We start from the raw sequence: 26681 nt of genomic DNA, 5'->3' as shown, positions 1-26681 counted from the left end.
GGTTTCTGTTTTTTCAGAAGACCCTGCTTTTTAAGGGGGGAGGTGCGTGGCCTCCCTGGGCTCTGAGGGCTCCTGATGGGATTAGGTAATAGCAGAAATTATGGAATATATCAATGTGGTCTTCAAAAATCTAGCACCTATAGAATACCTGAAAAAATACAATAAGGTGGCAAGAATTTTATATTGAATGCTTGTCATCTGTCCTATGTAAATGAACAGATGCTGCATTTATATACTACAAAAACAGATCCCCAAATATCATACAAAACTTCAATTAATAAAATTACTAGAACCAGAGCATTATCATACAAAAAAACAAAACTGCATAACATTACTAAGCTATATCATTGACCAATAAAAATTTAAAAGTGGTCTTTTTAGACAGTCTATCCATACCAAATACTCAAAATCCAAAATAAATGGGAATGAGAAGCCTTAAAATATATAGAAATAAAAACTGAGATAAGGATGTCCATTTCCCTGTCTGCTACTAGAGTCCTTCCAAAGAACCCTTAAGTCCAAAGTGAATGAGTTTGTATTCCTGTACTTTCATTCAGTTACAAAAAGCAGTCACAAAACATTAAGCAGAAAAGAATAATGATAGGATAAGAACTTTGCTCCAGATTGTTCCTATCTAAATTCAAACAAGGTGAAATATGAGTCTATTATATAACACTTATGTATCACTTTAAATAATAGGATTTATTTAGAGATTTAAGAATTGCAAAACACTTTCCCATTATCTTTTTATCTTCAAAGCAATGCTTAAAATGGTTTCTATTATTTTGTCCATTTTATATCCATTTGATGACAAATGAGGCAAATAGAAGTTAAATGACTTGCCCAGAGACTTAACATTAGGCAATATCTGAAGTTGGATTTGAACTCAGGTTTTCCTGTCTCGTAGTCTAACCCTCTATCCTAGCTATTTCCCTTGCAGTTTTCAAAATGATTTCTTTACAATAATCTTTTGAGGTAGATAATGTAAGTATAATTTGTATCCTTGATGTGAGAATAAAGGCATAAAATTTGAATGATTTAGATCACATGGCTCATAACTGTGGGTACTAGTACTTGAATTTACCTTTCATTAGTCCTATTCTAGTGCTCTTTTCAGTAAATCACACAGCCCCATTAAAGGAAAACAAAAAGAAAAAAAATTATTGCAAATATTCTATGGTATGTACAGTCAGGGAGATTTGAGTAAATCAAAATAAACACAGGAAATATATATTCGATAATTTAAGTGAATGTCTAGAATAGAAAGAAAGAAATTTGAATACTTACATAATAAAAGATTTGTTTTTCAGATTCTTAATACAGTTGATTTTACTTTTAAAATATTACCACTATATTTTAGCATGTAGAAAAATAGTGAGGTATGTCCTTCTAAAGGCTCTGTCTTTAGATTATTCTTTTCCTTTTCACCAAAATAGGATAATGTAGCCAAATGTGTACTTGTGCACAGGTTCTTCTATATGGAACTGTTTCTTTTTTAGTTTTTTAACCTGTCAATACAATTTCTGATAATCATTTTCTTACTTTTTACAATCCATATTCTCTCCCTTTCTCCTATCCCTCCCCTCCCCCCAGATAACAGGTAATATGATATAGGTTGTATGTGTTTTATCATAAAATACACATTTCTATGTTCATTACATTGTAAAAGAAGATACATATTGCTTTCACTAGAGAACATTCTATATGAAACTGTTTCAAACTTTTTGGTCTCTGGACTCCTTTATGTACTATGTACGGTGTATACGGTGTATAGACAGCGGTACACCATCTCACCCACTAGCAAACTCAAGTCTGGCCATGTCACTTCTCTACTCAGTAAACTCCAATGACTCCCTATAATATCCAAATTTAAAATCCTCTGGCTCTTTTTCTTAGACCTTCCTACTCCTTTCTACATACTCTGCTGTTGCATAATGTTATCCATCTCTTGACTTTATGCATTTCCACTCACTGTCCTAGGTGCCCGAAATTATCTGGGTCCTCATCTCCATATATATATTTGCTTCCCTAGAATCCTTCTAGTTAACTAAAGTCCCTCCTTTCCTGGTTCCCCTTAATTCTACTGCTTTCCCTTTGAGATGTATAGGTAGAAGTTTTTGGCATATACATTGCATCCTGAACATAAGTTTCTTGCATATTATTTTCCCCAATAGACTATAGTCTCAAAGATCAGGAGCTGTTTTGTGCTCCTCTTTGTATTTTCAGCAGTTAGCATAGTGCCTAGCACTAATTGGCACTTAATAAATGTTTTTTTTTTACTTTGACTTAATAGAAGGAGCTTTACTTAGCTAGGATGTGGAAAAGGTATAGTATTGATCAAGGAGAGAGGAATTGCATCTAGTGCAAGGGGTGTGGTGAGCAGGGTTTGGTGACTCATTCTGCAATGGAATACTCACCAAATCTGAGTAACACTGCTTTCTCATGAACTGCCACTTTTATTCCCTTAGCCACAAAGGAAGCCAAATCAGCAATTTGAACCTTAAGCTCATGAACAAATAAAATTACCAGGATAGGTTAATCATCTTTCAGTGGGGAAAGAAGCCTACCTTGGCTATTGTCCTTTGGACTCCAAGAGGAGTAAAGTGACCTTGTTTGTGTTAATGAAGAGTGTACCCAGCTGTGGTTGATCAGACCAATATATGAGCTCAGAAGGCTCTACCACAGGCTGGGCACAATTAGCCCATAGGAACGTTTGGAATAGCGATATCCCTGAATTGGCTCACATTTCTTTTTGAGCTACTGTGATTCTGCTTTGCTCATGGAGTGTAACACCTTTGATGCAAGCATGCTGTGTAGGACCATCCTGTGCCTGTGTCTCCCATGTCTCCTAATGAATACCAAAGCTCTTCAGAGAGAATTTTAGAATGTCTTTGTAATCCTAACTTACCATACATGTTGAGAACTCTGGTCTTTATTGTTTCTACCACACAAATCATTTGACAGATTGTTCAATAGGGTATTGTAGGGCAAACCTTGGCTTGAATTACTGCTTTCTGTCAGGTCTAGTAGTGTTATGCATGAAATTTTCTCCCAGGAGGAAAACTTTTAAGACAAAATATATATAGTAGGGATAGTACCCATTTCATTTAGCTGTCTCCTGTTAATATTTTACTATAGAAATTGTCTAATGCTCCTTGATGATATAATTGACTTTTTCTATATTTTTAAGATTTGATCATCCTATCATTTAAATAAAAATATTTTTAAAACATCAATGTTAGCTTTTTCTAGATACGATCTAAGGCAATAAGGTTGTTATTAACAGGGAGGATCAACAAGGTAAATAGTATTTTAGAAATATTCTAAGGATGTATAACTAGGCCACAACATACACAAAGGTATAAGAAGTGGAAGGCATAGGGTATGTTGAGGAAATGACAGTTCATTGATTGTAGTATTGAGTACCCAGAGGAGAATGATACAAGATAAAGCAGGAAGAATAAATAGTGTGATAGAAGATTGTGTCAGGCTTTGACTGACAGTTAAAGGACTGGAAATTTTGCTTACTAAGAACTTAGCAACAGCTAAAGATTCTTTAGGCAAACAAACAAACCATCTGACCAGAAAAGTACAGAAAAAAACCATTTGACAATTTCAGGTTGGATTAGAGGCAAGAAGAAAACGGACGCAGGAAATCCATAAGAAAATTATTGCATTGATTCAGAAATTTGTTACTTGAGGGCATATATGAGGACAATGGCAGAAGGAATAGATTGAGCAAGAAGGATATAAGAGATGTTGTGTAGGTAGAATCAAGAGACTTTGTTGTAAAAGATAATGGCCCATTCAACAAATTTTAATACTGACCAACTTGTTAAAATCTATTTACTTAAAATTAAGCTATGTATAAGCCTAAGCATATCTTTACTTTATAAAATTAAGGGAGTAACTAGATAACCTTTCTATAATTCTATGGAAAAGTATATTTATAATAAAGGGATTACCATGCCTCTTCAGCATGGAATCCTCCAAGCTGAGCTATACAAACTCTTCAATCTCATTGTGGGTGGGAGAGTTTTCGAAGTCCAGTGCAGCCTGAATTGTGAAAGTTCCTGAGTAAGTTTACCTCAAATAAAGGCATGCCAAGGGCACTACAAAGAGAACCACAGCCATGTGGTTTGCCATTCATAGCCTCCTCCTTACTGCAGGGCAAACCTTGGCTTGAATTACTGCTTTCTGTCAGGTCTAGTAGTGTTATACATGAAATTTTCTCCCAGGAGGAAAACTTTTAAAACAAAATATATATAGTAGGGATAGTACCCATTTCATTTAGCTGTCTCCTGTTAATATTTTACTATAGAAATTGTCTAATGCTCCTTGATGATATAAGTGACTTTTTCTATATTTTTAAAGATTTAATCATCCTATCATTTAAATAAAAATATTTAAATTTACTTTGTACATTGACAAAACTATAGTCATTGGACTTCCATAAAATATATCCAGCATTAAATGAAGGACAAAAGATTAGAAACTGAATTTGCAATTTGTTCCCCTAATCAAAACCAAAAATATGTCTGGATGCATAAACATATTTCAGGAATAGTAAATATATTACACTAAATTATCAAGAACCACATTTAAAACTATTATATTTAAAAAACATCATTTCATAATATAGAACCTTTTCATCATATTGTCACAGAATTAGAGAATCTGAGATTGGAAAAGACTTCAGTAGCAATTTAGTCCAAAGAGCTCTTGCTCTTTGCTTAGGTATGATATCTTATTAATACTGTACTAGGGGAGCAGCTGGGTAGCTCAGTGGATTGGGTCACTGAGTGGATTGAGAGCCAGGCCTTAGAGGCAGGAGGTCCTGAGTTCAATCTCAGACACTTCTTAGTTATGTGACCCTGGGCAAGTCACTTGACCCCCATTGCCTAGCCCTTACCACTCTTCTGCCTTGGAGCCAATATACAGCATTGACTCCAAGACAGAAGGTAAGGGTTTTAAAAAAAAATACTGTACTAGAGCTACCTCAAGTCAGAAACATCTGGGTTCAAATGAAAGTGTTGTTTTTTTTTTTTAGCAACTTACATAGGTTGTCTGAACAAGCTTCCTTATCTGTAAAATAGGAATAATAATATTATAGTACCAACTTCATGAATTTCATTATGTTCAGATGAGATAATGTATGTAAAGTATTCTGAAAACTTAAAAATTCTATATAAATGTCAGTTGTTTTTGCATGCTAGTACTCCAGTGACATTATGGGTTTCTGGGCCAATACCATAAGTATGATCTAAATATTTAAGAACCCAATGTCAATTCAACCCATAGTAAGATATATAAGAGTTTAGCTTCAGTGAAGGTAATGGAAAAACCAACACTTATATTCTACACAGATCTTTCAAAGAAATTGAAAACTGCATCCTCGATGTGCAGATTTTGCTACTTCTTAGTTTCCTGCCTGTCACTGAAACTCAGGTAACCAACTGAAACCTTCTGGTCATGTAGCAGAGTTTTCCTTCAAGGTGAAAATGGAGTCCAACTCATCAATAAACAACCATTCATTAAATGAAGGTGATATGTACTGTAAGAGTTGCTGATGGAAATAAAAAATTTAGCTAAGATACTGACTTTATAATCCTTTTGGAGAGTAAAAAAAACACACAAATGAAGACTGGAGTGGTGAGAGATTTAAGGCAGGAGGATCAACCAGCAGGCTACCCTGAGAAGGTCCCCATCACCAAATGCCTGGACTACTCTAATCAGTAGTAAAAATTAGTATTATAAAATGAAAATATCAGTAATCCAAGCATAAGGTGATGGAGTCTTCTCATTGTAGCAGGGAGAGGTCAGAGAAGAAACGCAGATTAATTAGGAGATGTTATAAAGATTTTTTCAACAGATTGAATGGAAGGGGGCAATGTGGGAAAGTGAAGCATCAATAATTATGAATAGATTAATCATAATAAAAACAAAAAGCAAAAATTGATGAGATTCATTCAATTTTTTATGAGAAGTGTTCTGGTTATAAAAATAGATTATAGGTAAATAGTGATAAGGATGACAAGATGTCCTTTTGAAGAGATGTTATCATCTTTAAAATTTTGCTTCCTTCCCAATAAGATCAGGAGTGAAGCAAGGATGCCCATTATCACCTCTATTATTTAATATTGTTCTAGAAACTCTAGTGATAGCAGTTAGGAAAAAAAAGTAATTGAAAGGATTAAAGTAGGCAATGAGGAAACTAAACTATCACTCTTTGTAGATGATATGATGACATACTTAAAAAACCCTGGAGATTCAAATAAGAGACTAGTGTAAATAATTACCAACTTTAGTAAAGTTGAAGGATACAAGGTACCCACATAAATCACTAACATTTCTGTATATTACCAACAAAATTCAGCAGCAGGAATTAGAAAGAGAAACTCCTTTAAAATCACTCTGGACAGGGGGCAGCTGGATAGCTCAGTGGATTGAGAGCTAGCCCTAGAGACGGGAGGTCCTAGGTTCAAATCTGGCCTCAGACACTTCCCAGCTGTGTGACCCTGGGCAAGTCACTTGACCCCCATTGCCTAGCCCTTACCACTCTTCTGCCTTGGAGCCAATACACAGTATTGACTCCAAGACGGAAGGTAAGGGTTTAAAAAAAAATCACTCTGGACAATATAAAATATTTAGGAATCTATCTGCCAAGACAAACGCAGAAATTTTATGAACACAACTACAAAACACTTCACACAAATTTAAACTAGATCTAAATAATTAAAAAACATTAATTGCTCCTGGGTGGGATGAACTAACATAATAAAAATGACAAGTCTACCCAAATTAATCTACTTTTTCAGTGCTATACCTATCAAACTACCAAAAGCCATATTTTATACAATTAGAAAAAATTTTAACAAAGTTCATCTGCAGGAAGAAAACATCAAGAATATCAAGGGAAATAATGAAAAAAAAATGTGAAGCATGGGGGCCTAGCAGTACCAGATCTTAAACTTTACTCTAAAGCAGTCAACATCAAAACAATATGATTCTGGCTAAGAGACAGAAGGGTGGATCAGTGGAATAGACTAGGAGTAAATGACCTCAGTAAGCAAGTGTTCAGTAAACCCAAAGATGCCAGCTTTTAGAACAAGAACTCAGTATTTGACAAAAAACTGCTGGGAAAAATTTGAAAACAGTATGGGAAAAATTAGGTCTAGATCAACATCTTACACCCTATTCCAAGACAAATTCAAAATGGATAAATGACTTAAATATAAAGACTGAAATCATAAATAAATTAAGTAAACATAGAATAATATATGTGTCAGATCTGTGGGAAAGGAAGGAATTTAAGATCAAGCAAGAGATAGATTACAAAATGTAAAATGAATTACTTTGATTATATGAAATTTAAATGGTTTTGTACAAACAAAACCAATGCAACTGAAATTAGAAGGAAATAAAAAAACTGGGAAAATTTTTATAATAAAACTCTCTGACAAAGATTTAATTCCCCAAATATATAAGGAAATAAGTCAAATTTACAAAAAATCAAGCCATTCCACAATTGGCAAGTGGTCAAGGGACATGAATAAACAGTTTTCACATGAAGAAATCAATTGGGTTTGTCTCCCAAAGAGATAATAAGGAAAAAGACTTGTATAAAAATATAGCTATACTCTTTGTGGTGGCAAAAAATGAGGGACTATCAATTGATTGGGAAATGGCTAAACAAATGGTGGTATCTGATAGTGATAAAATACTATTATGCTAAAAGGAATGATGATCTGGAGGAATTCCATGTGAACTGGAATGACCTCCAGGAACTGATGCAGAGCAAAAGGAGCAGAACCAGGAGAACATTGTACAGAGACTGATACACTGTGGCACAATCGAATGAAATGGGCTTTTCTACTAGCAGCAATTCAATGATCCAGGACAATTCAGAAGAACTTATGAGAAAGAACACTATCCACATCCAGAGAAAGAATTGTGGGAGTAAAAAAACTCAGAAGAAAAATATAGAATTGATCATGTGGTTTGGTTGGGTTATGACTGGGGTTTTGGCATTAAAAGATCACTCTATTGCAAATATGAATAATATGGAAATAGCTTTTGAACAATGTACATGTATAACCCAGTGGACTACTTGTCAGCTTTGGGAGGGAGTAGGAGAGGAGGAATCATGAGTATGTAACCATGGAAAAATATTCAAAATAATTTTTTTTAAATAATGAAAAAAATGTTTTGTTTATTTGTCCAAGAGGTCTACTCAAAGGACTCCAACTCTTCCAAATTACTTGTGTTCTAGGTAGCAAAACATCTGTTCTAGGTAGTGAGACATCTGTTTTTCAGTCATTCAGTCTTGTCAGATTCCTCATGACTTCATGAAGTAAAGCTATCCATGGATGGTTTTGTTTTGGTTTTTTGGCAAGAATAATGGAGTGACTTGCCATTTCCTTCTCCACTGGATCCTTTTGTCAGGCAATCAGAGGTTATATGACTTGTCCAGGGTTACACAGCTAGGAAATGTCTGAAACTAGATTTGAACTCAGATCTTCCTGACTCCAGGTTCAGTACTCTTAACTACTCTTCCAGAATTGCATCTAGTGAGATATATAGTGGCATATAGAATAATAAAGATGAGGTATCAATGGATAAATCAAATATCTGATGATTATGAATATGCTTTCAAACCCAATTCAAACATTACTTCCTCCATGAAGCCTTTATTAATTTACCCTGGTTGGTAAGCTTCCCCAACACACCTCCTACTACATGTTGCTCACTAATATATACAGTTGCATGAAAAGTATATTATTATTGCTTGTGTTTGTCATGTTATCTCCTAAATGGGTAGCCAGGTCATTGGGGTTAGGGACCACATCTTATCTAAACTTTACATCTTTTCTAGAAGCAACACAGTGTTTTGGGACACAGCTATCATTTAATGAACATTTGCTGATTGACTGAGTTCCATTCATACCTTAAGGAAAATTTGCCTGTGTTACCTGAAAATTTCAAATGGTTATCTGAGTTCCAGTGATTTAGACATTGATCTCAATAATGGACTTCTCTACAGTTGTGAATGTTAGTGTGGTGCAAAGCAACATATACTATGAGGTCTGACATGGAAAATTATTATCAATGAACTTTTTATAAATCAAGCAAAATGAAATATTGGAAGATATTCCAAGTATAAGGAATAATGTATAAAAAGGCAAGGACAAGGGGTAGAAATTAGCCCTGATTGACTCCAGTTTAAAATATATGGTAGGATACATTATGAAATAAAGCAATAAATGTGATGGTCCCACCCAGATTGTGAAGGACCTTGAATGTCAGATAAAAGAGTGTGAACTCAGCTCCTTAAGAAACAGAAGACACTGCAGATTTTTAAGGTGAGGACTAACATGACAAGATCTAGGAGAAATTTTATTCTGATAAAGGTATGAAAGATGGTTTGGAAGGGGAATGAATGGGGTGGGGTCAGAATCAATCAGTCAAGTCTGTATCTACTATGTATCATGTACTGTTGTCACCTTGGGATAAAAGAACAAAGAATAAAAGAATTCCTATTCAGATATGGTTGGGAGAATCAGGAAAGACTTCATGAAGAAGATGTATATAGTATGAGGAAATTTTTAATGAAATTCTATTTTTATTCAATTAATTATAAAAATAATTTTAATATTCTTTTTCATTTTGATTTATAAATTATCTACCTTGTTTCCCTCCATCTCTTTCTTCCTCCTACCCCTCCCCAACAATCTGATATAGATTTTGCATGTGCAATCATGTAAAAAACTTTTTCATATTAGTCATTTTGTGGAAGAGATCTTAAATGAAGAGGAGGAAGGAAGGAAGGAAGGAAGGAAGGAAGGAAGGAAGGAAGGAAGGAAGGAAGGAAGGAAGGAAGGAAGGAAGGAAGGAAGGAAGGAAGGAAGGAAGGAAGGAAGGAAGGAAGGAAGGAAGAGAGAAATATAATATATTTCGGGTCCACATTCAGACTCCATCAGTTCTTTTTCTGGAGGCTGATGGCATTTTTCATAATGAATCTCTACAATTGTCTTAGGGCACTGAATTGCTGAGAATAGCTAGGTCATTCACAGTTGTTCAGCAAAAAACTATTGCTGTCACTTTATATTTTTCTTCTGTTTCTGCTCACTCTCTTTTCATCAGTTCATATAAATCTTTCCAGATTTTTTTCCAAAATCATCCTGCTCATCATTTATTACAGCAAAATAGTATTCCATTATATTCATATACTACAACTTGTTCAGCCATCCCCCAATTGATGGACAAGCTTTCAATTTCCAATTCTTGATTAGCTGAAAAAGAACTGTTATTAATATTTTTGCACAAATAAGTCATTTCCATTTATTTTGAATGAGAAGAGACTTAATAGAAAACAGACATAAAGATGGAGGGCATGCCAGGAATGTGTGATGGTTAGTTCAAAGGTAGGAAATGGTATTCTCTGTGTGATATGATAGAGACATGGAGAGAGAGGTTTTGCAGGACTTGTGGACCAAGATGCAAGGCTGGAGATCTAGCTCTAAATATCTGTCAAGAGAGGATTCCAACGGAATGTCCCTGGTGACAGTTTGAGCTGACAGAGGGGAGGGGTTTTTGGACTTTGTCTCTGACTGGGAGACACACTCTCTTTCCCTGGAGGTTTGAAGTTGGCTGAAAGACTTTTGTGAGGCTGATTTGATTTTTTTTTGTTTTCTCTGACTCTGAGCAGTTGAAGTTGACACTGAGAAGAGAACTTAGAGACTTTGAACTTTGTTTCTATCTGGGGTTAAGCTGAGAGACCTGGCTGATTTATGAAAAAGAAGAAAGAACATTTTGAAAGGGCTGCTATCCTCCATCTTCCTAACTGTCTTAAGAGTCAAACTTGTGACTCCCAAAACCCTCAATTTTATCTCATTTAGATTAGGGAAATTCCTCATCCCTCTTACCTCAGTTTCCCATCCTGTTATCCCAATAACCCCTTGACTGAGAAAGCAACTAGAGTATCTTTATAGTTCACTCAGGAGGGAGGGAAGGAGCCAAAGGCTTCAAGAAGAACTGGGTGGAAAGGGTTGGTAAAGGGAGGGAGTGAGAGAGGAAGGAGGTTAGGAAATATATTGATCAATCAGCAATCAGTAGGTATCAATAGGCAAATTCCAGAGTAAACCCCAGGGCATTCCTTTATAAGTAGTTCCCCTGTGTACCAGTATCCCTGTGTGGTGGCATCCCTGTACCTCAGCATTTCTCTGTTCTGCCTCCATTACCAATAAGCAGCATCAGGTTCCTATAGGCAACCCTCTCTAGCCAAAGCCAGCCAGAGAACAGCAGCCATTGTAAAGCAACAGGTTCCCCTCAGTTTACAAGTGTGACTCAGACAGTTAGGAAGATGGAGGATAGCAGCCCTTTCAAAATGTTCTTTCTTCTTTTTCATAAATCAGCCAGGTCTCTCAGCTTAACCCCAGATAGAAACAAAGTTCAAAGTCTCTAAGTTTCTCCTGATCAGCTCAACTCTCTTATAGACCACCAACTCAAAAGCTTCTCCCCTGGTCAGCTTCCACTGCTCAGAGCCAGAGAAAACAGAGACCAAGTCCCCAAAAGCTAAGTTTCTCTCCTCAGTGTCAACTTCAACTGCTCAGAGTCAGAGAAAAAAAAAATCAAATCAGCCTCACAAAAGTCTTTCAGCCAACTTCAAACCTCCAGGGAGAGAGAGTGTGTCTCCCAGTCAGAGACAAAGTCCAAAAACCCCTCCCCCCTGTCAGCTCAAACTGCCACCAGGGACATTCCGTTGGAATCTTCTCTTAACTGACATCTAGAGCTAGATCTCCAGCCCTGCATCTTGGTCCACAAGTCTTGCAAAACCATGTCTCTATCACAGTGAGGAACAGAAGGAAGACCTATTTGGCTAAATCACATAGGGTGGGAGGGGGAGTAATGTCTAATGAGTTTAGAGAGTTTGCACCAGGTTGTGTAGGCCTTTAAGAGCAAAACCCAGGCATTGATATTTTGTACTAGAGTCAAAGGAAGTCAGTGACATTAATTAAGGAAATCACATAGACATCTGCACTTAAGGAAGACTTAACCTGGAAGCTGTTACTTGTTAAAGTAGGGCACAGTGAGAGCCAATATTTGAGTAGTACTAAAAGAACTGGAGTTGAAAACTCACTCAAGAGGTAAATGTAATTTACCAATTTTTTTTCTATTTTCAAACAAAAATGGTATACTACAAATAGTTATTAAGTATATTAGAGGTTATTTCATAAATAGTACCTGTTCCTGATTGGCTATTTTACTTAACTGTTAAGTTGTATTAAATATTTTATTGGTGAAATCATAGAACACATAATAGTTACTATATCAATTCATGTAATAATTACCATGTGACACTCCTTTGTAATTTAATAAATTTATTTTAAAATGTATTTAATTAAATTAACACATTTAAAGTTTTATTTAATAATTATAATTTAATTTAAAAAGATTCAATATACTGCTTTACTTGAATGGAAATTCTGCTTTGATCTAACAGTGCAATTTCCCTAATTCTTCCAAATTATTATAAGGAAGGATTTTATGAAATTGTTTTGGTTCTGAAAAGTTTTATTAACACATGATACTTGAGAAAGGTTTAGAGGTTTACAAACTAGAAAAATGACATTTCTCATATAAGTCAACTTCTGTCATGTCATATTTCATCTCCATGAGGCAAACCCTTATCACTTCCTCCCTGACTACCTGTGTTAAATTAGGGGCATATAATGCAGCAATTTGAATGAAGGCTTTATAAGAAATTCAGAAATCCTATCTCTAACCAGAAATTCAGAAATGAGGAGATTTGACCAGTTTCTCCAATCCATTTTAATTCCTTTATTTGGTGCCAAATGCCTCTCCAAATGTGCAAATAGGTAGGAACCTTATATATATATATATATATGTGTGTGTGTGTGTGTGTGTGTGTGTATGTGTGTGTATGTGTGTGTATGTGTGTGTACATATATATATATATATATATATATATATATATATATAAAGGAGAAAAAAAGAAAATATACACAACATTTCTCTACCCAAAGGTTATTTATTAAAGAATATCTTTTACTGCTGCAGGCCTGGGGTGATATTGTGGCAGTTCCCCAGAATAAGTTCATGTGCCAGCTACTCCAAGATGGTTTCCTAGATTTTTCTGAAGTGTGTTAGTTACACTCTCTCCTTTAGGAGGTTCCAGGATGGTAACTGGTAGAACAAGATGTCATCTGCTTACTCCTCTTCTAGGTCTATCATTCAGGATGCATGAGTGTAAATTGAGTGAGAAAGATTAGCCTATGAGATCAGAACATTCTTTAAATACTCAAAGTTAGCTAATAAGAGAACTGTGACATCTAGAATGCCAGGTGCTATGGGGCTGTATGACCTCACTTTATAATAGTGTTCAGATTTCTTATGAGGTTATTATTGGATGCAGATTGGAGAGAACTCAGCCGGTTCTGTGAATGAAAGCAAAAAAAAAAAAGTAAAGAATGATTCTAACAGTATGCATTTGTCAAATATCTGGAAAGGGTCAAGAAAATGACCTTGAGTTGCTCTCTTCAGAGAATAATGAAAGAACCTTATAGAGGTCCTTATGTTTCATTATCACCCTCTGTTTTGGTCTTCTGCCTTTGAAATGCTAACTCACATTCCATTAGAAAGGCAGAAAAAAAACACTCCTAATGTACCACAGTCCCAATGGAAATAAGCAACTTTACTTATAAATTTAACTAGGTATAAATATGTGTGTGCTAACTATGGACTACACATGAATATGTGTGTATTAACTAATATTCTGTAGCAAACGATATTGGTCCATTTGCATTCCTCAGAGTGTGGAAAGATAGCATTTGCAGTGACAAATTCTAAGATGCAATACTAAATCCTCATAAGCATAATAAAAAGGGGGACATCAAAATATAGAGACCAGATATTATGGAAAGCATTTCAGAAGCTGAAGTTTTATTGGCCCTAACATATGGTGTTTGGGATGGGGTGGGGAATCCTTAGATCTCAGTTTCTTCTTCTATAAAATGGAGTTGGATGCTATGATCACTGAGGGGCATCTTAGCCCTAGATTTCTGATGCTATGTATTGGACTTCTGAGTTGTGTGATTGAGACTGGCAATGTTGGATTCTAGCAGGCCCTGATGTCTAAGAAAAGAAATTAGTTGAAATGGGTAGTTTATTTTATAGATATTTTCTTTTTTTTGAGAAACCTTTACCATTGTAATAAAGGGGATACTCTGGGGTTTTCTGTTGTAATAGAGGTGATACTCTGAGATAGAAAGAAACTTCTGAGGGTGTCTATTGATCAATACTTGATGGCTAATGGATCAAGATTTTGCCTACCCTCCTCCCTCAATACCTCCCGGTTTCCACCTTCTCCCTCCTGCCTCTCTTCCCCTCCGCCCTCTTAGTCAGCCACCTTCTAAGTAACTCAAGGCAAACTATGAGGTTTAGAGAAGATACTCTTCTTTCTCTTTTCTCAAGTAAGGAGGTTTACTGGGGAAGTCAGGACAAGGGTAGAGGATGAGGTAAGAGGGACGAGGCATTCCTTCATCTGTAAAAGGAGGTAGGAGGGTATTGGGAATATGATAATCATTCACTATCAGAGACAGTCAGAAAGCTATGAGGACAATTGTTTTCTTCATTCTTCTTCAAACTCAAATCTCAGATATACAATTAGTTCTTCAGGTTCAGCCACCACCCTCAGCCACACAAAAACCTTCTCTCCTTCCCTCCTCTCTCAGAAGCCAAGAGCATCCAGTTCAGTTCAGCTGTGGGGTTAGCTTCAACTGTTTTCCCCGGTAACATTCCAAATTACCTTTTGATTGACAGATGATGTCCTTTGCATGCATTGCAGATTCTCTCTTTTACACCATCTATTTTAGAATACTAAATATTGGTTCCAAGGCAGAAGAGTGGTGACACCTAGGCAATTGGGGTTAAGCAACTTTCCCACATAGCAAGGAAGTATCTGAGGCCAGATTTGAACTCCCATCTCCTGGCTTTCTATCCACTGAACCACCTTGTTGCCCCTTACAATAATTTTCAGTGATTTATTTGTCTACTCAGTGGTTAGAATTTAGGTTCTGGTCCTCAAAACCAAGTTTAGCAAAAGGGTCCTCCCTTCCATTCCATCCCTTTACCCCAAAGAACATACTCTTCTGCTGCAAACTCAGGTGGCCAGAAGCTTCAGAAATATTACAGAGATACAGTCTAGGCTTATTGTGGCACTAACTTACCTTGAAATTACCATTCCCTGAATAATGCTCAGCAGGTATGAAGGAGTTAATGCATCTTTCCAAGGTGCCTGACTTGCAGAATGGAGTATCGCGGGCACAGTGAAGATTTGGCTCAGAAGCACCTGTGAAACATGAGCTCAGATTAAATGTCCCTTAAAACAATACACTTGGGAGCTGGCAGCTGGCATCGGATCTGATTCAGCCCTGTGATATGGAGCTCAGAGCTCTGAGACCTCTGGTCCCCACAGTGTGTTTAATCCTATAGGGAGAGCCATAATAACCTGATCAGAGTGAAAACACAAATACACCGATTCATGCAAGAGTCTGGGACAACCTCACTTCTTTGTGCTCACCTGTCAAAGTACTACAGGAGAATCCGTAGCTCCCTCCAGCCTCCTCCTGCTGATGCTATTCACTTTCACCACCCAATCTTTATTTCCCCCTTCAAAGTCCTGTATTTCTTTTCCTTCTAAATTGGTCCTCTCTTACTCTTTTCACCTTTAGCATTTATCCCAATCTTGTGCCATACCTCTGGGTTCTCAAATCAATAAAAGCCAGCACAGCAAAATCAGTCCATGTGGCCAATCACCAGCCATCAAGATGTCCTATAGAAAGCACTGAAGGTGGAATTAAGAGGCCTGTATCCAGATCTTAATTTTGACTCTTGCTCACTTCATGACCCTGATACAAGTTTCAAGCTTTTTGAGCCTCAGTTCCCATGTCTGTTGAAGGAGAATAATAATACTTGAGTTAACGGCTTCATGGGATTACAACTTTAGGCAAATGGATTAATGTCTCTGTGACTCAGTTTCCAATTTTTTAATTGTAGGATAATTCCCATATTCCCTGCTTCACAGGGTTGTCATGAGGAAGACATTTTGCAAAACTTATGGAGCTGTAGTAATGAAGTTTGTTTAAATACCATCCAACATTTAATGTTGATGGTATCATAGTCCAGCTGAGGAAATGAAACCAATGGTAAAGGCTGTCTTTACTAATCCCCATCTATCATTTTTTTATAGTCTGGGTCTCTGTCTTACAAGGATGAAAATGTAATGGACACTCATAGACCTGGTCCACTATGGTGAAGAAGGAATCTTTGGCCTGCTCACCCCTCTTTAGGCGGACTGGTGGTCCTCCAATCCTAGAGGCTCGCCATGTTGGTGCCAGATTTAATGAGGTCTCTTGATCCATTTAGGTTGCTACAGCTCAGAACTCTCTAATTCCAACCTAAGTCATCAACCCACCTCAGCCTCTGAAGCAGGAGGACCTACTTGCACCAGCAATCCCAGCTATCTGAGTACATTGTGATAAGCCAGCCAGAGATGCATATTTTATCTTTTTCCATGTCTCTTTGTTGACAGATATGACTTGTTTCTACATTAAAATGCCCATTTTCTTCTTCTAGGTGGGTTGCAAAGATAAGAAGAGCAGTGTCATATAACACATAAGCAGTCAGTTTTTGCAACCAAAATTAACCTCATTTATTTCAGTTAAATCTATAATTAGATTTTTCTCCTTTGAAGCAGTCTTCTGAATCCATAAAAATTATGATTTGATAAAAATCAGAACCTGTTTAGCCAAGAGAACTGGTAGGTCAAGAACTAAGACATTAAACTTAGTTTTTAAAAAAAAATGTCCTCAAAAACAATTAAACCACATGTAATCATTTCCCTTTCTTTATCTATTTATAGGAAGGAAGGGCAAGAGAATCTTACTGTGTGCCAGGCACTTTGCTAAGGGCCTTACAAATATTATCTCATTTGATCCTCAATAGCCCTAGGAGGTAGGTTAAATATTATTATCCATCTTTTACATTTGAGGAAACTGATACAGATAGTGTAAGAGTGACTTGCCCAGAATTACATAGCTAGTAATTGTCTGAGGCCAGAATTGAACTCAACTTCTTAATTTCAGGTCCAGTGTTCTTCTTAGCTCCCCCATTATCTATAGCTAATAATGTCAAGCCTATATAGTTACTAGCATTGCTGTATCTCCTAATTGCCATTCTGAAGACTTGTTTTCTTGTTTCTCTTAGCTCTTTCCTATGCAGAATAAATGGTAATTAAAATGTGCAGGATGACAAGATGGAGCAAACAGTGCTTGTACCACCGGGACCTGATAGCTTCAACTACTTCACCAGAGAATCTCTTGCAGCTATTGAACAACGCATTGCAGAAGAGAAAGCTAAGAATCCAAAACCAGACAAGAAAGATGATGATGAGAATGGCCCAAAGCCAAATAGTGACTTGGAAGCTGGGAAGTCCCTTCCATTTATTTATGGAGACATTCCACCCGGAATGGTGTCTGAGCCCTTGGAGGACCTGGACCCATATTATATCAATAAAAAAGTGAGTGTTCTTGATCAGGCATATTCTGAGATTACTTGAACATTGCATACTTTGGATTGTTAGAGCAAAGCATGCAGTCATTGCCATGAGGACGATAGTATTTTGCTGCTTAAGAAATGATATATATTGGCATATTCGTTAGCAATGGGTAGAATTTATTCTGAAAGAAGGAACTCTCCAAAATGCATTATGATGGATACATAAAAATTTGCTGCCTCAAATAGTAAGCAACTTAACTTATATTAGGAATGCTCCTGATAGCTTAATTACTCCATGGTTATCTGATATATTTTTGGTGTGCAGAAATGTTGACATCATTGTGAAATATAAGGATTTTTAATAAATGTTAGTGTTATTTAGTCTTTGGCCCGAAATCTGGAGACAAATGTTAAAATCATTACAAATTATACACGTTTTAATCAATGTTGGGATTATTTAGTTTTCAGTCTAAGACCCAGATGCTTTTTCATTCTAATCACATTACTTCAGCACATCAAGGGATCCATGATTTCAGTCATGTGGATAGCTCCTCTGCTAATACAGATTGCATCTCCTTCCTACTTTTGCATATAAATTAGTGAATTTATGTGATCAAAAGTATTCATAATTAACTGACCCAACATCTACTGATAATTCTCCTGAACTGAACTCAAATGGTCCTTAGATGATGGTGTATCCACAGACCCACAAAAAAAAAAAAAGCCTTTCTAGCTTGGTAGGACTACCCAAATTTGCATTTTGTTGGAAAAGCCCTTGAGAACTGTGTCACCATCATCCGTGATGAAGATAAGGCATTGAAGCATGTATGATATGAGGTTACATTATGTGTAACCCACAAAATATATTATTTCCTTCTTTTTTCTCAGAGAAGTCTTCTTTTAGTTGACGGAATTCATACCTACCTACAAATCACTGGGTCATAGGAAACAATGTACCCAACAGAAAAACACAGATGACTGAAGATGAAATTAAAAGATGCCTGTAGTCTCTTTCCATTTACTATTCATGAGTAAAGTGGTTAATCATACTAAGTTTTAAAAAAGTTTTGTTTGTTTACACCTGTAATTTAGTTGATCTAGGTAGTCCCAAATAGATAAACCCCTTCCTCAATGGAGATGAGCAAAACATTCACAACTTATAGTCTTAGAGTAGCCCAAAGCATTAAGAGGGATGCTAGATGGCTCAGTGGATAGAGTGCTGATCCTGAAGTCAAGAAGGCTCTTCCTGGGTTCAAATCCTATCTTAGAAACTATTAGCTATGAGACTTAGGCAAGTCATTTAGCCCTGTTTGCCTTCATTTCCTCATCTTTAAAATGAGTTGGAGAATAAAATTGCAAACCTCTCCAATGCCTTTGCCAAGAAAACTCCAAAGAGATCACAAAGAGTCAGACACTACTAAAATGACTTAACTACATAGTATTGAGAAGTTAAGTGACTAGCTCATCCTCATTCAACCAATACATGTTGGAAGTAGGAACTGAACCCAGGTAGGTTTTCCCCCACTCAAAAGTTAAAGTCTTCAATTCCACTCTGCTACTTCTCAATCATACACAGTCTTAGTAAATTTATCTTTTGTGGTCTTTCATGTGACATAGAACAGAGAAAATAGTTATAAGAAATGAGAGATGGTACGAGAGAGATGGTAATCAAGACAATGAGATTTTTTTTTAGTTGTAGTCCACTGATGCCCTAAAATGCCTAGAAAAAACTTGGAGAGAGTTGTTTTACAACCCACACACCATTGGGCATTGAACAAACTCCTGCTAAGTGAGCCAATTTATTGCTTTGGGCCAGTATCTTTTGAGGTTCATTACAACTCTACTACCCTAGGAGCTTCTAGGCTCATATCTCACTCACGTGCAAGTACATTTTTGCCTTGAATATTTTACATCAAATATGGGGATAATCATTTCCATTTTTAATTTCTCTGTCTGTTTGTAGTCTTTGGATTTACTATCAAGTCATGATAGATAAGAGATTATGGATTTTAAAACTTTACTCTCTTAATCATGACTATAGATCTTAAAGTTTTTCATTAAAATTAATTTCTATAGTAAAGTTAATGTGACCTCTAAAAATTCAAAGTCCAAATTAATCTACATATGGATATTTAGTTACTGATAATAGTTAGAACTCAATATTAATTAAATTCTGAAAGGTTGACATTTTAAAAATTTATATTTGTTTAAATGTGGATTTAGGCATTTTGGACATATATTCTCTATATTTTCAAAAATCAGATGTTCGTTTTGTGGAAGTGTGTTTTCTTTCCAGTCTTCTGCTACTCTGGAATCCATACTTCAGACCAATATAATGGAGAAAACATTATCCCTTCATGTTTTACTACAAATAAGTTTGGATTCTCTAGTACCCTAATATTTCACTGTATCTCTGTCATCTCTGTTGGTACTCCCTCCAATCAAAGGAGTATGAAACCAATCTATGACTGCCCTTTCCTATATAACCATTGTCCATATTCTCCTATAAATCTCTCTTGAGAGTGCCACTCAGTTGGCTAGTAGCCTTCCTCGTATCTTTTCACCATGTTATGGTACCAGTGGAGAACTCAATCTATTCACCATTTATTTTTCACTTTTGCTATATGATTTGCCTCAACTACCTCAAAAAATTAGAGCCGCCATTACCCAAAACAGCAAAAGAGAATTGGCACTCAGCCTATGTACTGTTCCCATGATTATGTAATGACAAATTAACATTTAGGAAGGAACAAATCCATTCTTGTGGATAAATTAGAAGCTAAATTCACCCCTAGGGAATACTCCAATTGAGGAATTTTTAGGTACATATATGTTTCTGCATTGCAAGGGAATACCCAATGATGATAGATATGACAATAGGTAAACTTAAAAACCTTGAACAAAGTCTAAGCTTTTCCAGAGTATTTAAAATAAGATCATTTGACTTTCCAAACAGATTCCGGTGCTGGAAGCAATTCTATGTACTCTCTTATATTAGTATCCTGATTTCTTCAATTTCCTCTACTTTTAGAGCTAAATAATGTTATCATTTGAATTTTCTTCATATAACATTTTCACGATAGATTCCTTGAATTTTTACCTACCAATATCTATTTCTCTCTTGGTTTGTTTTGCTAATGGAATCATTGCATTATGGAGGGAAAATACTACCCTAAGTGCTCAAGTTGTTTGTTCTTAATAAAGTTGGAATCTTGACAGTATCTTAATCTTTAAAATGTAATTATATTTTATTTTTGGTAAGTAATGTCTTTGGGGTGATGGGTATATGAAGTTAGCTTCATGTTTTTTTTTTAAAACCAAGTAGTAGGCACAGATCATCCTTTGAACTTTTTGGTGCCTATTTAGCTAAAAGGTTTGGAATGGCAAAGCTTTTCACCAATAAAAATCATACTGATTCTGATGTTTCCAGCTAATGCTAACTTGGGGGGGGAATCTACTTCAGCATGAAGTAAGTAGAACTGGGTCCAAAGTGAAGAAATACTATATAAGTATCAGAGATTTTGTGTTGCTTTCTCCAAGACCAGAGCTGTAACTACAGTGCTAAAATGAATGTGCCATTAATGTCATCATATTTAGGTCTCTTTGCTGATAATATTCAGAGTGAGAAAGAATAACCCTATCCTAGATACTATTGCAGAACCCAACATGTTTGTCAAAATAAAGTAGAATGGGTTGTAGCTGATGAATTTATAGGAATGGGATCAACACAAATCACACTGGGGCATTTGCAATGTTCAACAATCAATGTCAGTAAATTCATGAATATATTTACTATTGCCAATATGACACATGCCTGTATCTTTTTAACTTCTTTGTACCATTGTAAATGTGCAAATTATGTAAGTTTTGCCCCCCAAAATATCATTATAACTGCCAAGATGGTTTAAACCAAATTCAGTGAGACTGCAGTGGAGCCTGGACTTGGTAGAGATTTTCTTATGCATATTCTTACCAGAAGAAATTCGTGGGAACCTTCCTGATGCACAAAGGATTTAGGACTTGTGAAGAATAAGGTAAGAACAATGGCACAAAATAAGGGCCAGAAGGTAGTGAAATCAAAAGAGGGTTTCATGCCCTGCTAAAATTAGTCAAATATTGCTCAGAACATAGTATTGAATTAAATTTTCTTTTATGCCAAATAAAGGGGCATATTTTAGTTAATGAAAATATTTTATGGTGATAAACTCTTCATAACTCTCCTGTAATTGATAACTTGATTTTGATGGTTTTGATTTTCAGTGAATTCACTACATCTGCTTCTGTTTGCTAGAAAAAAAAATCTCTTTTTCTCCTCTTTTCATATATTTCTAGAACTACAAATTAAGCAGTATTTCCCTGAAAGGAAAGAGATTTTAGTAATATGTCATTTTGGGGAAATAGAACGAGATGCATGCCATCTACAATAAAAACAAGATTGTTATAAAATTTAGAAATTTCCCCATACGTACTAAATTGTGTTATTTTCTTTCTTGTAGTGTGGGTCACTTTCTGTTCCTTTTTTTAAATAAAAATCTCTTTTTGTCCTTTTCACCTTCAACATCTGGTAGAGAATAAACAGCATAACTAGACAGACATTTTAAAAAGTGATTTCAAAGAAGTAGCAATTCTGGACTGCCTCTCGTAGTTCCCTTTTTTTCACTTTCCATACGGTTTCAATAGCTTCTTGTGTTTTTGTTTTGTTCTTACCTTTGGTAAGTTTATTTTTTAATGAAGAAAAGAACATATGATACATCAGAGATCCAATAAGGAGATAATACGGTTTTTATATCTTCCAATGACAGTTCTTTTATTATCTCATTAAGGGTTCTTGGTTATCCAAGAACTGTTCAGACTACGAACATGTTTAATCTCTGAGAGTTCTCATTTTGGAGAGGGTTGAGAGGTCGCAGATAGCAAAGAAAGTGTCTATTCTGCCCTCTTGTTGGTCATGTGGCCAAGTCATCTTATAGCCACAGAAAATCTTTAAGGAAGAAAATTGACTCCTTGAAAATCCTCAACTCTGAGGAACTCCAAAAGAATACAATTCTTAACATTGTGATGCAATGTCCCAGCATTTGTGGAATAAAATATGCTTTGTAAAAACATTTTTTAAAAGCAAGAAGTAGCCTTTTTCAAGGTATCTCTGTATTATGTTAGTGGGGGAGAAGGGCAGGTATATCAGATGATTCCACTGCAACCATTAAGGACAATTATTGATTGCTTCCCTTTGTGGTTCTGATGAGCCCATAAGAAGCGTGCCTACAAAACCAATGTCAAAATGACTCTAAGGAAGATGCCTGTAAATTTTCTGCTGTTGTCAGGTCACCCTTGAGAAACATTTTCTCCATTAATGTGATTAATTGACCTATCTGCACCTTGAAACTTGTATAATCCATTCCTGTGGCCTCTTTTATAGCATCAAGGTTACACTTTGTTATAGCTTTACAATTAATAGAAAAGACTGAAATTAAACAAAGGATAGTTTCAGATAGTACAACATTCAGAATATGGTTATTTTTATCTCATTTTTCCTCAACCTATATTTGGATGCAAAGGGTCCAGGCAAGTCTTGAGGCTTTACCTCATGAATATTCAGTAGGATTGTCTCCTGTTGGTGAACATGGAAGGCTCTGGTCAGCCTTCTCCAACAATCCAGTTCAGGACAGCCTGAGTAATACATTTTTCCCTTTCCGGTTGATCATTTACTTTATTGACAGGTCCAGAGGCATAATGGTGTAAGTAAAAGTAAAAGAGAAATTAAAAATTTCCCATCAACAAGTTCCTTAAATTAAATAGAAATAAATGAAAACCAACAATTACAAACATGAGTACTTGGCAAATTCTGTGTTACAAAATAACTAGCCAAGGGCTCTAATTATTGCAGCAGAGATGTGAAATAGAATTAAGAGATCTCTTAGTGAATTTGAGGAGAAAGAAGCTCTTCCCTTGGAATGGTTCTGAAAAATCAATATGTATCCTTGACTTGTACTTCTCAGTATCATCCCATATGAAAGAAGGCCTTTTGGGAGATGATATCAAGTAGCCTTGCTTGTATTTCATTAGAGTTTATTAAAATATCATAATAAAATCTGACCCACTACAAGGAGGTTTTTTTTTAATAAATAAGTAACATATACTTCATGTAGATTAGGCAAAAGATAAGGTGATCCTTACCTTCTGTCTTATCCTGAACCTAATATCCATCACCTCTCTGTCAGAAAATGGTTAGAATGTTTTATCATAAGTCCTTGGGAGTCATAGAGAATCATTATATTGATCATAATTTTTACAACTTTCAAAATTGTCTTTACAGAATTGTTACATACCGTTCTGGTTTTTCTCTTTTCTTCCTTCATCAGTTTATAAAAATCTTGCAAAATGTTCATTGTCATAATACTGATGTTAGAATATAAATTGTACTTCTAGTCCTGCTTCCTTCATTCTGCTTCGGTTCATTTTTTTTAATGCCCCTTGGAAATTATCTGCTTTCTCATTTTCATAGCATGATAACATTATATCACATTCATGTACCACAACTCACATAGCCTTTCCTGAATAGACATGACTCCTTTTTGTTTCCTGTTTTTCCAATACAAAAATAACTGCGATAAATATTTTTATTGAAAAAGGTGTTTTTTTCATATTTTTTTACATCATTTGGCCATAGGCTTGCCAGTGGCATAACTGAATCAAAAGGCATGCACTGCTGAATAACTTTTGGGTTATAATTTCATATTGATTTCCTGATCAGTTATACCTGTTCATAGGTCTCCCAACAATCCATCAGCGTGCCTGTTTTCCCATTGTCCCATCATTGCCATTCTTGTGTGTGTGAGGTAGAATCTTTGAATTGCTTTAATTTGTATTTCTCTGTTGGTGTTGCAGATCTTTTTTTTTTCTCATATGACTATAAATAGCCTGTTTCTTTTTTAGAAAATAGTCTGTTCATATCCTTTGACTATTTATCATTTGGGGAATTACTTATTATAATAAATTTTAATCAATACTTCACCTTCTTGTAAGTGAAATTTCATTAGTCATTGTTTCTCCTTTAATCTTAGCTTTATTGGAATTATTGTGCAAAAACTTTTTAATTTTATGTAATCCAAATTAGCCAATCTATCTTCTGTGATCCTCTCTGCCCTTTGTTTGGTCATAAACTTCTCCACTATTCGTAGATCTAAAAGGTAATATTTTCCATGTTTCTCAAATTTATCTATATTTTCTTTTTTCTTTTTTTTTTGGTCATGGTCATTTTTATTTCTTGGTCATGAATAGATTTGGAACTTATTTTGTTATAAGATATGCAATAACTTTGTCAACTAGAATGATCCTGACTCCCCCTTAAAAACTCCAGTTCTTCGAAAACATTTATTAAGAAGCTACTATGTGCAAGAACTACTGAGGACTGGGAAAGACTTCTTATAGAAGGTGGGACTTTAGCTAGAACTTGAAGGAAGCCAGGGATTCTAAGTGACAGAGATGAGAAGAGAAAGAATTCTAAGCAAAAGGAAGAGCCAATGAAAATGGATGGAGTTGGGAAATGGAGTATCTTGTGTGAAGCATAGCAAGAAAGTATTACTAGATTGTAGAGTATGTGTCAGAGGAGTAATATGTTAAAAGAATTAGATGCCTTGGGGAATCTATGGACAAATTTCCATACCCAGGCTACTCTACTGGCATAAATGTATTGGATGGTACTTTTTTAGTGGAATGGATCATTTTCTTCCTAAGGCTCTTTTGCACCATCTCCTTTCAGTGACTAGACACTCCCAAAAGGACAAAACACTAAGAGAAATTCCAAAAGAATGAAAATAGAAACATTCCACTGCCACATCTTTTGACATATTTAACATACGATGCTTTATTTTATTCTTTGAAACAAAGCATTGATTTTAATTAAATAAGAATGAATATCCAGTTTATCCAATTTTTAGATCATTGTACATTTTCCTCTTTTTGAGCCTGGTAGTAGATTTAGAAATTCCACTGAAGTTACAATAATACTACAGAAGATCCAGAATTATGGTGATTTAAACTTTTATAACAAAATTTTTTTCCTTATGAGCAATTTTGGTAAGTTTAAGTGAAAAAGCAGATTTAATATAATGTCTAAAATGGTCATTCAAAAAGACTTATTTCTGAAGCTTATATAATGGGTTAATGAAATGCCTATATTTATAAAAGAGGACCAATCATCCTGGAAACTATAAACCTATAAATATAAAATATAAAAATAAATACAAATAAATACAAAAAATATAAAAATATAAAACCAAAAATATAGAAAAAGAAAAAAGTACTTGGTGGTAACCTAGTTTTGAAAAGAACAAACATAGGAAAAAAGAAAAATTGTTTTGTTAAAAATAAATCCTACAGAATAAGAGTGCATTGCCACAGTTAGAACATTAGACTTAAAGTTAGAGAACTTAGATTCAAAAATTGGCTTCGTCTATTTAGATGGCAAATTGAATAGAGCTTTGGTGCCTGAAATCAGGGAAGCCTAAGTTCAAAACTGGCCACAGACACACTTACTAATTCTGTGACCTGAAACAATTCTGCCTGAGTTTCCTCAGATATAAAATGGTGACAATAATAATAATATTTAATTTGCAGGGTTACTGTGAAGACCAAATGAAGTAATATTTGGGGTTTTATTATAAAGATATTTTATTTTACCAATTACATAAAACAAATTTCCACATAAGTTTTCCAAAATTTTATAATCCAAATTGTTTCCTTCCTTCCCCGCTCCTGGAGCTGGCAAGCAATTTGATCTGGCTTGTACATGTATTATTCTGCAAAATCTATTTCCATACTGATCATTTTAAAGGGAATAATCATATAAAACATAAACCCAAATAAACAATTTAAAAACCATATTCTTTGATCTGCATTCCAACTCTCAACTGTTCTTTCTCTGGAAGTAGATAGCATTCTTTGTCATAAGTCCCTCAGAATTGTCCTGGGTCATTGTAGTGAGGAGAATAACTAAGTCTATCACATTTGATGATTCCACAACATTGCTGGTACAGGGTACAATGTTTTTCTGGTTCTGCTTATTTCATTCTTTATCAGTTCATGTAGGTCCTTCTGGTTCTTTC

General features: G+C 35.4%; 1 protein-coding gene across 44 annotated transcripts in view; it reads left to right on the top strand.

Annotated features, from left to right (window-relative positions):
* LOC100016606 (sodium channel protein type 1 subunit alpha) overlaps nucleotides 1-26681 on the top strand; it is a 248514-nt gene that overhangs the window by 95803 nt on the left and 126030 nt on the right. For 27 of the 44 annotated variants that reach the window (XM_056797257.1, XM_056797237.1, XM_056797248.1 and 24 more), the window contains one exon: nucleotides 17287-17599. In XM_056797257.1, the coding sequence (XP_056653235.1) occupies nucleotides 17336-17599 (264 nt within the window). In that variant the 5' untranslated portion in view covers nucleotides 17287-17335. Of the gene's footprint in view, nucleotides 1-16942; nucleotides 17035-17286; nucleotides 17600-26681 lie in introns of all 44 variants that reach the window. The other 17 variants (XM_056797250.1, XM_056797268.1, XM_056797239.1 and 14 more) reach the window with 1 other exon arrangement.

This window comes from Monodelphis domestica, chromosome 4 (assembly GCF_027887165.1).
Source record: "Monodelphis domestica isolate mMonDom1 chromosome 4, mMonDom1.pri, whole genome shotgun sequence".
NCBI lineage: Eukaryota > Metazoa > Chordata > Mammalia > Didelphimorphia > Didelphidae > Monodelphis > Monodelphis domestica.
This window is presented reverse-complemented; position numbering and strand designations above follow the sequence as displayed.